The following is a 16707-nucleotide window of genomic DNA, read 5'->3' as shown; positions in this document are numbered from 1 at the left end:
ACTCCCCCTCCTCCTCCACCTCCCCCTCTTCCTCCCCTGCCTCCTCCTCCTCACCCCCCCCTCCTTCACCTCCCCCTCTTCCTCCCCTGCCTCCTCCTCCTCACCCCCCCCTCCTCCACCTCCCCCTCTTCCTCCCCTGCCTCCTCCTCCTCAACCCCCCCTCCTCCACCTCCCCCTCTTCCTCCCCTGCCTCCTCCTCCTCACCCCCCCTCCTCCTCCTCCCCCTCCACTTCCTCACTCTCCGTTCCTCCTCCTCGCCCCTCTCATAACCACCCCCTCCTTCCCTTGATTCTTCCAAATATAACTTTGGTCTTATCAGTTCAACTGTAGGAGACTGCACTCCATGCATCTTGGGCCCTAAAGTCTGATATCAGGCCTGTTATCTGGCCTACATGGGGTAAAGGTTGTCATTATTTAAGCATGTTTAGAAATCCACGATAAGGAATGTCTTTGATTACAACCAGCCGTCAGGTAGCCTCCATGAGCTGTGTGCCATAGAGAGGCCCTGGGTAGACAGTCTGGAACACCTGCTTGTTTTTACGTTGAGGTATTCTGCTCTCCTGAGTTGCCTTTTGGGCGGCAGCTTACAGAAGATGATAACCTCATTACATTTTGGTTGTGCTTTATTTTGGCAGTGTGATGTTTGTCAGCTAGACATGTAAACTGGCCATGACACATCATAAACAGTGTCCCAAAGATTCAAGAAGGTTCAAGAATCAAATCAAATCAAATTTATTTGTATAGCCCTTTTTACACGCAAGCATGTCACAGAGGGCTTCACATATGCCCATAGAACTGCGCCTCAACCAACCTAAACCCTCAAGGAAGACAAGGAAAAACTCCCAAAAAACTCTCAACAGGAGAAAAATGGAAGAAACCTTGGGAGGAGCAATTCAGAGAGGGATCCCCTCCTCCAGAGACGGTTGGTGAGAGAGAGGAGCAGAACACAGGCTAAACATAGTCATACAGTGTCGGTGGGTTTTTAAAACACCAAAATCCATTGTTCAACTTTATAGATGTAGGACAAAGAAGAATTTGGAACAGTAGAAGAACCTTCTGGAAAAAATGTTTCATACATTTACATTTTAGCTCGGGTTTATATTATGTTTATATGTTTGTTTGACTTCCTTATTGTGTTTGTTTATCAAAACCAGCGGCCGCAACAAGGAGACGAACACTGCCAAATACTGCCCCTTAGTGGCTACAGCATGTTTGTTTCACTGGAACTTCACAAAAATATAAATAAACTAATTACGCCCAAATTAAATACACACAAATACAAGTAACACAAAACTGAATGTGTATGACTTGTGGCATGAATAAAAGACATACGTGTTTGTAGCTGTGGGGGCATGAAAGGGCAACTTGTTCCTTTCCTCATTATATCGTGACAGTGATGTATAAAGACAAACACAAGTTTTTCAAGGGGAATTTAAAGTGAAATTTAAGACAAGGGTTGACAAAAATTTACTGAAAACTATTTTAATACATACTGATCAAATAGCAATAATTCAGATGACGTAGGGCACGCATTTCAGGCATTTCTCACGCTCTCACGCAACACCTTGTATTTCTCACGCTTAGAAATAAGGGATAACTTGTCCCGCAATATACAATTAATGGTCGAGGCCCCCGCTCTGCCAGAATTTTTACCCAAACGTTGACAGGTATGATAATCTCACACCAAACTTTTGATAAAATTGAGAGCCCTGTGACGGAGTGGACTGGATGCTGTAGATTACACTCAATTTGAAATGATCAGATTGTCCACTAAACGGCGCCACATCTACCTGCTCTATCCCTCGTCCATCTATCTGCTCAACCCTGGCTCCTACGCAACCCTGAATGCCACTAACGCTCAAATATAAACTTTACTGATATGGGACCGGAATATAACCACAACCGTGTTGAACACTGTGTTCTATAGGCTACTATTAGGTAGAGATGAAACACGTGAGATTTAGAAGTAAAATCAAAATAACTGAACGTCTGCTTATGTATGTCCGTAGGCCTACGTATGTATGTATACATGCATGTAGGGAGTGAAAAGGCCAAGCGGTTAGGGAATCGGGCTCGTAATCTGAAGGTTGCCAGTTCGATTCCCGGCCGTGCAAAATGACGTTGTGTCCTTGGGCAAGGCACTTCACCCTACTTGCCTCGGGGGGAATGTCCCTGTACTTACTGTAAGTCGCTCTGGATAAGAGCGTCTGCTAAATGACTAAATGTAAAATGTAAATATAAATGTAAATGCATGAAGGCTATGTAAGAGGATGAAGACATTATGTTGCGCTGAGTACAGTTGCCGCTCAAATTCTCCACTAGCTGCTGATCCTGATTCTGGCTCCAGTACGGGTATTTGAGTTCTCTTCCTCTAAAATCCTCTCAGCCTCTATACACTGAAGCAATGAGTAGCGAGCATCGTGGAGGCTACGGCGGCGACCGGGGCAGGCGCACCACCGACCACTGTATGCGGGCTGGCTGGCGGCGCGCTCCGGCCGTGTGAGAGAGTGTGTGTGCGCGTGTGACCAGAACGTCGCAAAGGATGGAGGATATTAAGGAGATATTGGGAATTTTGAATTGACGAGGGGACAGCGAAACAACTGCTCTTGGATTTTCTATTTATTTATTTATTTTGTCCTCCATAGGGTGGGATTGGGATTATTCCGCATGCAAGATGCCGTTCGCCAAACGGATCGTGGACCCCCAGTTACTGTGCAGGCATCCGATCCCCAACGACGAGGGGTTAGTGTTCGAGGATCTGGGCTCCGTCACAAGTGTTGTTTTGGCCCGGACCCTGCGGCAGTTGTCGGAGCTGGCCAGACACGCCTGCTCGTTATTCCAGGAGCTTGAGAATGAGATTCTCACCACCAACCAGCGGGTCTGGCACCTTCAGACCAAAATAGGCAGGATACAACAGACCGCCACCGCTTTGGACCCCAAAAAGGAGGCAGTGCGTAAGTACCCACGAACAGAAATGTGGAGCATTCTCGCAGGTTTGTGTGTGTGTGCGCGTGTGTTTGTTTGATTTGTTCGGGGCCATGGGCATCGCACTGCGTCCAGAACTGGGAGAAGGACACGCGCCTCGGTTTTCACCGTACCCACCGCAGCCGCACTAGCAACTCCAATTGAAATGTCTCACACGGATGCATGCGCACACACCTGCACCGCACCGGAGAGACACATATGTGTGGGTTCCGTTATCACGAGGACACTTAAGCCACTCGGCCCGATTTATGTGGTCGCTATTGATATTTGACGTGTCGGGTGATTTCAATGTGAGCCAGATTCCAGGTCATTGGTGTCGGTTGTGTGTCTGTCTGCGCCCGTCGAGGGCAAGCCTTGGAGGGGCGTAGGGCTGCAGAGGAGCGGGAGACGGCCCCAGAATCCCCACCACCACCACCACCTTAACCCCCACACATCTAGAAACACATACAGACTATCTCAATTAATCCCGTTTTTGCATATATACAAGATACAATCATAGAAAATGAATTTTGAAATATATTTTGGTGCGAGAGAGCGAGATCCTTGTTGACACACATTGGCTTGCGTCTCCCGCGCTCCCCGCTCTTCTGCACGAGCAGACCCAGCCTCCTCCAGCGGCATCACGGCATCAATTATGGATCTGCAAGGAGATGGCGAGGCTGGAGGAGATGGTGAGGCGGGAGGAGATGCTCGTTGCAGGGGGATTCATAAATAAGTGATGTCTTGATGGTCTTCTATCGGCGTTAATACCGCCAGATGTGTGATCAACCCTGGAGCAAATTTTATGGTTTGAGGGCTCGTCTGGGCAAAACTAGGTGGAGTAGTGAAACCCTGTTATAGGTTGTTAAGATGTTTTTAGTATGGTTAAGGTCTCTATGCATTTTATAAGCCCTTATTAGGCAACCATCTTTAGTAATACATTATATGTTGTACATTTTACTTAATGATCTCCATGTTTTTTGTGAACACTTCAAAGGCCTAATTATTCCTCAGGCAGGGCCGTGTTTGGCTGCATGTGCTCTAGTGCGGTGAAGTTGGCTAGCCTACTTCTACTCTCTACTCACCTCTGCTACATCCAGCTGAGAAAACTGAGAACTTTCCACCTTAAACCTCTTTTTCTGTCTCTCCGTCCATCTCCCTTGCTTTTCACTTTCTCTTTCTCTCTATCTCTCTTTTTCAGTTTCTTTTTCAGTTTCTCTCTCTCTCTCTCACACACACACACATGTCAGTTGCATACAAACGTTCAAACAAAAACATGTTCTCTGTCTCTCTCTCTTTCTCACACACACACGCACACTCACTAATACCAAATGATTTACCGGCTGACCACACAACCAGTAATGCTGGCTAGAGTAGAGACAGTTGGTGATGGCCACCAGACTCAGTCTTTTCTGAGCTAAAGTCCAAAGTCCAGGTATCCAGGGAGAAAGGGGCTGTCTGGGGTGCATGCATGTGTTGGGGGGGGGGGGGGGGGATTTGGTCCCACTCCTCATCAACTGCTGCTGTTGGAGCCTGCTGCTCCACACCCCTGACTCTGCCTCTGGAGGTAAGGACCAGGGAGAGAGTCCAAGTATCTGTGTTTATGTGTGTGTGTGTGTGTGTGTGTGTGTGTGTGTGTGTGTGTGAGAGAGAGAGAGAGGCACAGACAGAGAGTGTGTTTATATGTGAGAGAGAGAGTGTACGAGAAAGTGTGTGTGTGTACAAAAGACAGAGAGAGAGATACAGAGAGTGTGTGAGTGTGAGTGTGTGTGTGTGTGTGTGTATAGCCCAGGGCAGTAAGGGCCTGCTCCCTGTCTCAAAGTCTGCATGGTAACAGCAGTCCAACAGCAGTATGCAGAGAAAGGCGCGCTCTAACCTTTCACTACAGCGTCCCCTCTCTCTCCCCTTCTGCATTACACACACACACACTCTTTCTCTCTCTACCACACTCACAAGCTCGCTCGCATGCTGTTTAAAATGTATAGACGAGCCTCGCTGGCCCGAAGGAAAATGGACAGAACGTCCCCCTCCCTACCTCTCTCTCTCTGTCTCTTTTAACCATCACCTTCTCTCTCTTACCTTTCCCTCTATCGCTTCCTCTCTCTCTCTCTCTCTCTCTCTCTCTCTCTCTCTCTCTCTCTCTCTCTCTCTCTCTCTCTCTCTCTTTCTCTCTCTCTCTCTCTCTCTCTCCTCTCTCTCTCTCTCTCTCTCTCTCTCTCTCTCTCACTCTCTCTCTCTCTCTCTCTCACTCCCTCTCTCTCTCTCTCTCTCTCTCTCTCTCTCTCTCTCTTTCTCTCTCTCTTTCTCTCTCTCTCTCTCTCTCTCTCTCTCTCTCTCTCTCTCTCTCTCTCTCTCTCTCTCTCTCTCTCTCTCTCTCTCTCTCTCTCTCTCTCTCTCTCTCTCTTTCTCTCTCTCTTTCTCTCTCTCTCTCTCTCTCTCTCTCTTACTGTCTGTCTCTCTCTCTCTGTCTCTCTCTCTCTCTGTCTCTCTGTCTCTCTCGCTCTCTGTCTCTCTACACTTGTATATGAATGTGTGTCCTCTGGGTTGTGTGTGTGTGTGTGTGTGTGTGTGTGTGTGTGTGTGTGTGTGTGTGTGTGTGTGTGTTTGTCGTAGATCAGAGAGGATAGACGAGGTATGCGAGGACAGATCCTAGAGTTCCCCGCTGCATTTTCACACATGAACAAATGTTATTCTAAGAAATCACCCCCACCCCTCTCCTCCCTCCCCCCTCTGCCCCACTCGCTCCCCCCCCTCCCTTTCTTCCTACCCTGCCCTACTTCCGTCATGCCAGAGGAGGGTGTCCCGATGTCTGCTATCAGCAGGTTCATCTTTAATGACTCTCAGTCACCCAGGAATGCACACACACACACCCAATCCTTTGCAGGTCAAACACCTGTACTGTATTCAGGGTTACCAAGAGCACCTTATGGAGCAAATAAAGTTTAGGGTAAGGATTGGTTTTAGCTTGGTGGTGTGGTGTGTCTCCACTAACAGCGTCAGTTTGGGTTGCGGAGTGTATTTCGGTGTTTCAGTCAGCTGAGTGGAGACAACGAAAAAAACAGGACTCAAGAATAATGAATAGATCAAAGACATGGAAATGGTCTGCTGCAAAGTCTCTGAGGCATGAAGGTCAGGTAGCACATTTTTATAGTGAACACAGAGAAAACAGAGATAAGACACAACAGCTGGTCTACAGAGACACAGGAGGAGGGGAAGGCAATCCTTGTATGTGGCATCATAAATGGTCCTGACAGTTTTCTTCCCGGTCTAAACACAAGACATGGGGAACACAAACTAAGTAGGGAGAGGACATACCGACAATAATTAATATCAAACAATTTAGTTCAAAATATCAATGGATATTAAAATGTAAGATAGACATACACTTCATAGTTTAATAACTGATCTACCTGTTATGATTAAGATATGCCAATGGTAAATCCTTTAATTTCTACCACAGTGGTTCTACCATTATGACGCATTCTGCTGATGATGCCTGGACACACACACACACACACACACACACACACACACACACACACACACCAAGTCCTGTGCTCCTCCGTCCTCATGTTTCCATAGATACCACACAAACAGAGAGCAACCGTGTGAGGTCAGGAGAAAGCGGTGTTGTGACGGCGTTTTCCCACGCCTGCTGACAGGCCCACAAACTAAGCCTGCGTCGCTAACTGGAGTCAAGAAAAGCGATTAAGTGAGTCTCATTACAAGGGATTCCTGCTTTTCTAGCTCTTCTAGAATCTTCTACACGAGGCACTGACATGGGACAGATCAATGCAGTACTTGACCTGTACTGTAGAACCAGATCATGTGCACCAATAAAAAATCGCCACCAACAAAATGTTTTTATTACATGTATTTAAGCACAGCTGCAGTCCCTACTAAATAGTATTATTCAAACTATGTCATTTCAGTCATCTAATATGACTTCATAAAACTTGGTATACATCTGGAAAGTGTGGATTACTGTGTGGATTATTGTAGAACATTAGGACAGGTTTTTTGGAAATGTGAATGAACCTCGGATCAAATTTGGACTCCATTAGTGCATTTGAAACTTCAAATCCTCAACAGCAAAAACATCATAAGAAATTTATTGTGGCTGTGTTTTCTTGGTACATCCCCTATGACGTGACGTTACTGCTCCAAATATTTTCAGACACCCCCATGACCAATACACACACACATAGACACGCAAAAAAAACATACACACACAGACATTGCTGACCTCCCTGGCTCTCTCACACTCATGTTGTTCCTGGTCTCCCTCACTCTCTTTTGGCCTCTCCAACTCCCCCCCACCCCTTCTCCACCACCCCCTCTCTCTTATGTTAACATTTCATATTCTGATTTAAGTGCTTTTTTCCTCCAGTAGCAGATAAACATTAAAGTTGCATGGAGAAGACAGACAGACAGACATGTAGCCAGGGACACAGGCAACCAGATGGACATTCAGACAGACACAGGAGCGGAACAAGAGCATCAGTGAACTCTACGGAACCACCAACATCCCTGGATACTGGGGACTGCACACACACACACACACCGCCTACTGAGAAATACAGTAAAAAAAAATACAGTGTGTGTTACTTTGCTACTGTACTTAGTCCCAGATGGAGAGCACACACCCTTTCAGGTTCCATCACACACAGAGACACACACACACACACTGTGGTAACCAGGGCGCTCACTCAGGCTTTGACCTTGTATGACCGAAAAAAGACAGCACAACCGGGGACAGTCGAACCCAGGTAGGGTGTTTATTCAACAAAACCCAAAAACCAAAATGCCAAAAAAACTCAAATACTTCCCGATGGAGGGAAAGGTCCACTGTCAGGCCTCGTCTCACTGCTGCTCTCTAGTCCTGTTTGAAGAGGGCAACAAGGTGAATCATCTGGAGCTCCGACCGTGGGCGCTCTTCCCTTCTCCCCTCCCTGTACTGGCCAGCTGACATGCCGTGGCTCCCATGATTAACTGACGAGGTGCAGCTGTGGTCCTCGTTACCCGGCGCGGGATCCCGTGGTACTTCCCCTAGATCACCTGACCCCAAGCTCCAGGGTTGCCACAACACACACAGGCACTCCAGAAGCAATCCAACATTGGGACACAGTGTTGTGACATTTGAGGTTTCGGTTAATGTATACAGATACCATTTTGACCGCAAGGCTCTTCCTCCCTGTCGTTCCTCGTGGTCGGAGAGAGAGAGAGCGGCAGTATAGGGGAAATGAAAGAGGAGGAGAAAGTCAGAAAGATAGAGTGAGGAGAGAGAGGAGAAAGTGAGAGGGAAGAGAAAGATACCTCACTCGCTCCCACACGCGCTCTCCTCTTCCACAATCAAACCAAACCAAAAATAGCCTGCCCTGTACAGTATATCTGGTGAACACACACACGACCACACACACAGACATGACCAGCATTTGGATGTCTCTCAGAAACATTTTCTCCTCAGGAAAAAAGAGATAATTATGTTCTCCTCCTAATTAGACCACTGTCAGAGTGTGGGGCCTGAAAACAAACTGTCTGTGTGTGTGTGTGTGTGTGTGTGTGTGTGTGTGTGTGTGTGTGTGTGTGTGGTGTGTGTGTGTGTGTGTGTGTGTGTGTGTGTGTGTGTGTGTGTGCGTGCGTGTCTGTGAGTGTGTGTGTGTGTGTGTGTGTCTGTGTGTGCGTGCGTGCGTGTCTGTGAGTGTGTGTGTATGTGTGTGTGTGTGTATGTGTGTGTCTGTGAGTGAGTGTGTGTGTGTGTGTGTGTCTAGTATGCTTCCCATTTACAGCCTTTTCAGAAATGAAAGTCCATTATTGTGTTTCAAAATGAGGCGGTCAACAGGACTATGCACACATACAATAAAACACACAAACAGACACACATACAGTAAACACATACACACACAGAGAGAAGCACACATACACAAGCCTAATCACGCAAAGTCAGTTCTGTTTTCGACCAACTTTGATACTTGTCCACACACACAAAAACATATGGAAAGATGCATACAGATGTATTAACACTGAGTCCAACTGGTCCATACGTATCTGAGCTGCAGAGCACCAAATGTTGAACAGAACCTTCAGTCCTTGGATGTAATCTTCTTCATGTGATCTCCTGCCTGTCTATTCTCTGTGACATTTGTGTGTTTCGTGTGTGTGTGTATGAGCATGATAAACAGCAGATGGAATGAGTGATAAGCACACAAGCGTGGTGATCAGTTTCAGGAGTAGATCCCTATGATCCACTGGTAAACCATATGGCTCATCGGTACACACACACACACACACACACACACACACATGGTGAAACAGTAGAGATTAATCTGCCAACTAGTTTTATATCACGTCAGCTACTAAGAGGTGTCTGTTCTCTCAAGGCTGTTCCAAACAGCTAGGGATCACACACACATACATGCACACACACATACATAGAGGGAGTCCCCTGGAAATCACACACAGCAGTTAATTGTAATTTCTTGCAACTGTAATTATTTGACTGCGTAGAGATAATGACTAGACTAGAGTCTGTTCTGACACTGTTATTACATCCAGTCTGTTAGAGAGCAGGCTAGCACACACACTGACCTCTCCTCTCCTGACCTCTTCCATGCTGTCCTCTCCTCTTTTTTGTCCTCACCCCTCCTCTCCTCTGCTCTCCTGTCCTCTCCTCTTCTTTTCTCCTCTCCTCCCTTCCTCTCCTCCCTTCTCTTCGTCTCCCTGTCCTCCAGTAGCAGCAGCTGTGTTAGCCTCCAGCTAGCTAGCATGTCTCAGGCCTGTCAGAGGACTGCATGTCAGCCTGCTTATCTACCCAGAGAAAACACATACAGCCAGGCCTCCGAGGACACACAAATACTACAGACACACACACACAAACATACACAAACAGATACACTTACATACTCACACACACTGTCCAGCCAGGGAGTTTATGTGTGTATGTAGGTCTCAAAGGAGGTAGGGAGAGAGAGTGTAAGAGTGGAAATGCATCGACAAAGATCAGATCATGATCACGGCAGTGCTCTGCTGTTCTCTCCTCTTTCTCTGTTCTCCAGACAAAGAACCATATTTATTTAATCTAGAACCCCCTCGTCTTCAAACTACATTTCCAAAACCTCTGACTCTTCTGGCAAAATCAAACACTCGCCCCTAAACCATTTAACCTGTGCTCAAAATCAAACAATGCTTTCAGATCATAAACACAGCAATATATAAAGACTAAGGAGCAATCATTAGACGCAGCACACACAAATGGAGAACACAGCATCCAGGGGATGTAGTTACATGTAAAGAAAAATGCGTTTACGTATACACAGTAAATGCATTTAGCAATAAAGAAAATATTACAGTAACCATCACGACTTAGTACTGTGAACAATGAACAAAGAACACCCTCTGGTGTGCTGGATCCAGCCTTGAAACCACTCCACACCTATGTCACCACAGACCAATTCCATTGCCTGTAGGAGATTTACCCTGGTATATGGGTTTCGGTCATAGACCTTCCACCGCCACACAGACAAAAACTCTTCAATTGGGTTGAGAAAAGGGCGGTATGGTGAAAGGCAAACTTTTACAGTAAAAATTGCTGGTTGATGTTTAACCATTCTCATATGCTGAAAGGTGGCATTGTCCCAAACAACCCAAAACACCTTTAGAAACAGGTATGAACAATTTTGAGTCATTGTGTTTTACAGATTACGACTGTGTTGTAGTTGTGTTTACTGTTTTGCAGTACAAGTGCATCACAGTGCAACATTTTCTGGTGAGTGAGAATGTCTTTAGAGATTTGATTCGACAAATGAGTTTAGGCCACTGATAATTTAGAGAACGTGGTTTAGTGTTGTTTAGCAATTGTGAAAAACTGTAATAAAGCACCTCTATAATCTAATCCAGAACCTATATCCTTTAATCTAGACCCATAATATTATCATCTAGAATCTCTATCCTCTAATCTAGATGCAGTGTTTTCTAATCTAGAAACTAAATCTATAAACTAAATAATATAATCTAGAACTTCCATCCTCTAGTCTAGGCCCAGTATCTTGTCATCTATAACCTCCATCCTCTAGTCTAGGCCCAGTATCTTGTCATCTATAACCTCCATCCTCTAGTCTAGACCCAGTATCTTGTCATCTATAACCTCCATCCTCTAGTCTAGACCCAGTATCTTGTCATCTATAACCTCCATCCTCTAGTCTAGACCCAGTATCTTGTCATCTATAACCTCCATCCTCTAGTCTAGACCCAGTATCTTGTCATCTATAACCTCCATCCTCTAGTCTAGACCCAGTATCTTGTCATCTATAACCTCCATCCTCTAGTCTAGACCCAGTACCTTGTCATCTATAACCTCTATTCTCTGTTTATTCTAATATAGACCCATTATCCTCTAGTCAAGAACATTTTACTCTAATCTAGACACACTATAGTTTGCTCATAATGACTATCTGCCAATTGGGCTGCAATCCCAATGTGTCATGCACACATACAGTACACCCATCCACATGCATACCTGTCCACACACACACACATGCACACATGCACGTACACACAGACACGCATACACACGCAAGCACGTCCACACGTGCAGGCCAACACGCAGATCCACAGATTGTTTTCCACCGACATCACCAACTGTGTTGTGTTTTGACTCTTTCGGCCAATCCCGTCTCTCTGTCTGTAACACACACATGCTCTGACATGCACTTACACTCTGTGTTTATGACTGTGTGTGACATCAGCATGCATATTCAGTGACACCACAGCCAACTACACACACGCCCATCTGTTACTGCGACAACACAAACAGGCTTTCCACTGGTAGTGAGAGACACTATGTAGACAGAGAGAGAGAGAGGGGTGGGGGATAGAGAGAAGACCGAGAACGAGTGTGAAAGAGGGCAGGAGAGAGGGAGGGCAGATGGGAGGTAGACACAAAGAGATAGACCGAGAAATGATAGCCAAACCAGACGGAAAATACAGGTGAACGAGGTGGATTTAGGGCAAGAAGAAAACAGGAAAGAATTCTCTAGAAATGTCCCAGGGTGCTCGGTTGGTGCGTCTTGTTACTGAGGTCAGAGGTCCCAGGAGATTATATGAGGTCGTCACCTGGAGATGTCTGTTCTGTCTGACAGACTTCCTCTCTGAACACGGCTTAAGTAACATCACATGTCCTTCATTAGGACCATTAACCAGTTACCGTTAGCAGGGAGAGTGTTCATCATTATAGTGAAGGCTATGCAGACATACAGTAGCCAAAGTGTACCTACTTGTTGTTTTATGGACATCTTCTTCCCAACCAACTCTAATGTTCAAAGTCCAACCATCAAATTAGTTGAAAATGGTCCTTGATTATCTGCTGTGCTTATTATATGCACTGTTTGTGTGTCGCTTGGGATAAAAGCGTCTGGCGAAGGGCTATGTCATGGAAATGGACCGTGTACACCGTTTTTTATTCCCCTTCTTGGCATATCTTCTGTCCTTCTTTCAAAACAGAGGGCGGGTACACTGTCATCCTGCAGTGGCCCCTCCACTGGGGATGTCAACTGGGGATCACGGGGACTGCTGGTGACTGTGGCCCAGCTTCTGATGTTCCAACTCGGCTCTTACTGGAACCTTCCCTGGAGCCTCCTCATACTCTATTCAGGATTTGGGGTGTTTTGTATATGTTGCGATCGCCTATCCTGTCCCAGTCTCTGTCAGGGTGTAGGGAGAAGGTTGTTTGTTTAAGTGGTTCCTCCTGCTCCTATGTGGTGTGATGGTGCTAATCATTCTAAAGACCTTAACCAGGTCCTGGCTAGTCTGATAAGTCCCTTGGTAAACCAACAGATTAGCCCAGAGAGGTCAGCTGATGGGGCCTGATCTGATTACAGCCATGTTAAGCAGGAGCGCCAGTCAGGACATTGGCTAATGACCTGCACACTGATAGCTAGCCGAGGAGCACAGAGAAGTACCAGACAACGTATACAAACTGTTAGAGAGAGAGAAAGAGAAAGAGAGAGAGAAAAGAGAGAAAGAGAGAGAGTTACCAGACAGTGTTAAGACAAAGGGAGAGAGAGAGAGTATCCAGTGATATCAATAACTCAGCCTGTCTCTTTGGTCTCCTGGGCAAGAGACACATCCCCACAAACATACCTCCACTTATACATAACCACTCACACACAAATCCTAACAAACACATCCACTCGCACACATACACACATACACATAAACACACGTCCACAGACAGACGTACAGGGGGCAACCCCTGTTGTTCCTGACCTCACTGATCGGACATGCTTGTTTCCACGGTGACCCCTGGAAACACCATGCTTGCGGCAGTACCTCTGGAAAACACACACATACACCAACACACACACACACCCCCCACATACACAAGCAAAGGCTAACACACATGATAACACACACCACTCAAATCTACTTTAACAGTAGGGATTAAATTGAACATAAAATTCCCGCCTAGTTGAAGTCAGTTTTTGTCCAGAACTCTATTCAGCAGAATCCCCAGGGATTATCTACTCTGTTACTCTGGAGGAGAAGAGACAGGATAGGAGAGGAGAGGAGAGGGAAGATGAAGGGAGAGGATAGGGCAGCAAAGGAAACTGGATGAGGGGGGAGAGGAATGGAGTGAAGGGGAGAGGAGAGCAGAGTGGAGGGGAGAGGAAGAGAGGAGGTGAGGGTGAGTGGGATTAAAAAAGGAGGAGGAGGAGAGAGAAGGAGCAGACAGGAAAGGAGAGAAGGAATGAGAGAGAGCAGCAGTGCATTCTGGGGAACAGGGAAGAAATAAGACTCTTCCAAGAGAGTAATCCACTCTGTCACATCAATATGACAATAACCACATCACACACACACTCACCACACACCCTTCTCTCTATCTCTCTAGAAGCCCAGACTGAAAGCACAGTGGAGTTCTGGGTGCAGGGTGTATCAATGGTCTGGAGTACAGGAAGGAAGGAAGGAAGTGAGGAAGGATGGAAGGATGGAAAGATGGAAGTGAGGAAGGATGGAAGGAAGGAAGTGAGGAAGGATGGAATGATGGAAAGATGGAAGGAAGGAAGTGAGGAAGGATGGAAGGATGGAAGGAAGTGAGGAAGGATGGAAGGAAGGAAGTGAGGAAGGATGGAAAGATGGAAGGACACACAGCACAGCACATAGTGTGTGCTGTGTGCTGTGTGTCTGTACAGGTGTTTGCATATCAGTGCACTGTTTTACAATGTGTCTGTACTGTGTTCATGTCTGTATAGTGTGTGTGCGGGTGTCTTTACAGTGTGTATGTATCTGTAGAGTGTGTGTGTGTGTGTATTGCATGTGTGTATATTATAATGCAGAGTGCTGTCGTTAGAGCTGCTAAGAGCAGATCATTTGGTTAACCTATTTCCTCCTCTAAGCCTGCTCTGACTCCAACTAGCTATCCTCTGGAAAGTATAAATAGAAGCAGAACACACACATACTCACTCACAGGTAAAGGCACTGGTGTCACGCAGTTCCTTAAGGCTATTCTGTGTGTGTGTGTGTATGTGTGTATGTAAGTCTTGTGTGTGTGTGTGTGTGTGTGTGTGTGTGTGTGTGTGTGTGTGTGTGTGTGTGTGTGTGTGTGTGTGTGTGTGTGACACCAGCATCAGTTACTGTACTCTGGCTGATTCAGTCTCTGCCTGGTCTGCTGCTCTCCTCTTATTGGTCGATGCACTATCTGGTCATCCTATCAGATTAGAGAACAAAGCCGTGTGTAGAATAACAACGAGCATCCTACTCTGGTTTTCTGCATCCCCCCTTCTCTCTCCCTCCTCTCTCTCCATCTCTGTCTCACTCCATTTCTCTCTTTCTCCCTCTCTCTGTCTCTCCATCTTTCCCCCCTTTCTGTCTCTCATACCATCTCTCTCTCCTCTCTGTCTCTCAATCCCTCTCTCTCTGTCTCTTCTCTCCGTCTATGTCTCTCTCCCTCTCCCTTTCCTTCTCGCTCTTTTTCTCCCTTTCTCTCTCCCCTCTGCCTCTTTCTCTCTCTCCATATCCTTGTGTCTCTCTCTCTTTCTCTCCAACCAGGTGAGGGCAGGTGGTGTTACTGACCCAGTACAAATGTGAAAGGGTATGATCGCTGCCTGGCTCTGAGAAGATGTGCATATTTGTACTGGTAAATAAAGCTGATGGCGTTGGAAGGTTCTGGAGTTTTGGAAGGACAGTCTGTCCTGTGTAGGGTCTGAGTAGAGTGGGGGGGGGTCTAAATGTGGTGCTGATCTTGGTAGGTTGAAGGTTGTGTCGTGGGAAGGTTTTGTGGGGTGGAGTGGATGGCTTTACAACAGACATACGTCTCTCTCTCTAATCCTCTCTCGCTTGCTCAGAATGCATAAAAAAATCAGCTTTTCTTACGTTTTGTCATGAGTATTTTGACATGTGGGTGAAAGGAGAGGTGGGTGCTGGGAGGGGGGTCTCTCCTCCTCGCTGAACAAGCGAGGAGGAGAGAGGAGTTTGAGACAGAAGGAGATTGGAAGAGAAGAGGGGGAGAGAGGGGAGAAGAAAGGATGAGAGTGGAGGAAAGAGGAGGAAGGCTCAGAAGTGGAAGAGAAGAGGGGAGAAGAAGAGAGGAATGGAGGAGAGGAGATGAGATGGGAGGAGGAGAGGAGAGGAGAGGAGAGGAGGAGAGGAGAGAAGAGGAGAGGAGGAGAGGAGAGAAGAGGAGAGGGGAGGAGGAGAGAAGAGGAGTGGAGGAGAGGAAAGGAGAGGAGAGATGAGATAAATAGGTCAGAGAGTGACAGCAACCCAGGGATGTAGAAGTGATTCTGTCTGTCTCTGAGGAGTGTGTGTGTGTGTGTGTGTGTGTGTTTGAGTCCAAGGGTTCGCTGGTGCATGTGTTTGTGCATGCTTGCATATGCATGTGTACATGTGTGTGAAGTGTGTGTGCAGTGTGTGTGTGCAGTGTGCAGTGTGACACTGACGAAGGTCCTACTACAACACAATCTGGAGGAAAAGGTTCCCTCTGGGAGTAGCCATCACAGCGGCCAATCAGATACCAGCACTGCACACTAGAGTGGCCTATCACAAGCCAGAGGTTGTTAAAGAGTGATCATAACAGACTGAAAAAGCACTAGACAGCACCTGCACAACTAAATAGAAATTCCTCAAACATTGTAGCGAAACACTTTTCATATCTATGTTTTGCTGAGTTAACTGTTCACATAAATAGGACAAAACTATTCTGTATGTATAAAAGGGTGTTTTGGAGGCTCTATCATGAATTTCTATTCCACATACAGTATCTCCTGATTAGTCATTTCTTGGACTAGATAACACAGGTCTAACTTTGTCCTGGGCATTGGTTTGTTCCACATGGATTTGAAGACACATAGTGTTCTGTTTTAGGTGGAATACCCTCCATCAAAGCAGTCAATTTTACTGTCACATAATTAAGTCCTAAACTAGTCAGACCATTCCCTTTAAGGAAAACAAGACATGATCTCTGTTCTTCTGGAAGGTGCTTTGAATGTGTCACGCTTGAGTAAAAAAAATCTTTTTACTTTTGAAGGTCTTGAAGTCAGTTAAAGAAACATCTTTTCAGCCTGAATTCTTTTCGAGTTGAACTCATCTCTTTGTGTTCCTGTTGTTTTTGGTTTCCCTGTGCTAAGGAATCTGCACCTAATGCTTCTGCTGTTTTCTGTATTCATACTCCATCTACACACATAGTTCATCATATGATGGATATGATTGGGCTTAACGTACACACAAACATACAGTATGTATATATATGCC

General features: G+C 46.2%; 1 protein-coding gene across 1 annotated transcript in view; it reads left to right on the top strand.

Moving 5' to 3' along the window:
- Window positions 1-2674: 2674 nt before the first annotated feature.
- The window catches only part of nhsb (Nance-Horan syndrome b (congenital cataracts and dental anomalies)), a 31786-nt gene continuing 17753 nt past the window's right edge, over window positions 2675-16707 (top strand). The window contains 1 exon segment of the mRNA XM_067260911.1: window positions 2675-2954. Within this exon segment, the coding sequence (XP_067117012.1) occupies window positions 2675-2954 (280 nt within the window).

The sequence above is a fragment of the Osmerus mordax genome, chromosome 22 (genome assembly GCF_038355195.1).
Source record: "Osmerus mordax isolate fOsmMor3 chromosome 22, fOsmMor3.pri, whole genome shotgun sequence".
NCBI lineage: Eukaryota > Metazoa > Chordata > Actinopteri > Osmeriformes > Osmeridae > Osmerus > Osmerus mordax.
The sequence above is the reverse complement of the archived record's forward strand: the minus strand, read 5'-3'. Positions and strand labels throughout refer to the sequence as shown.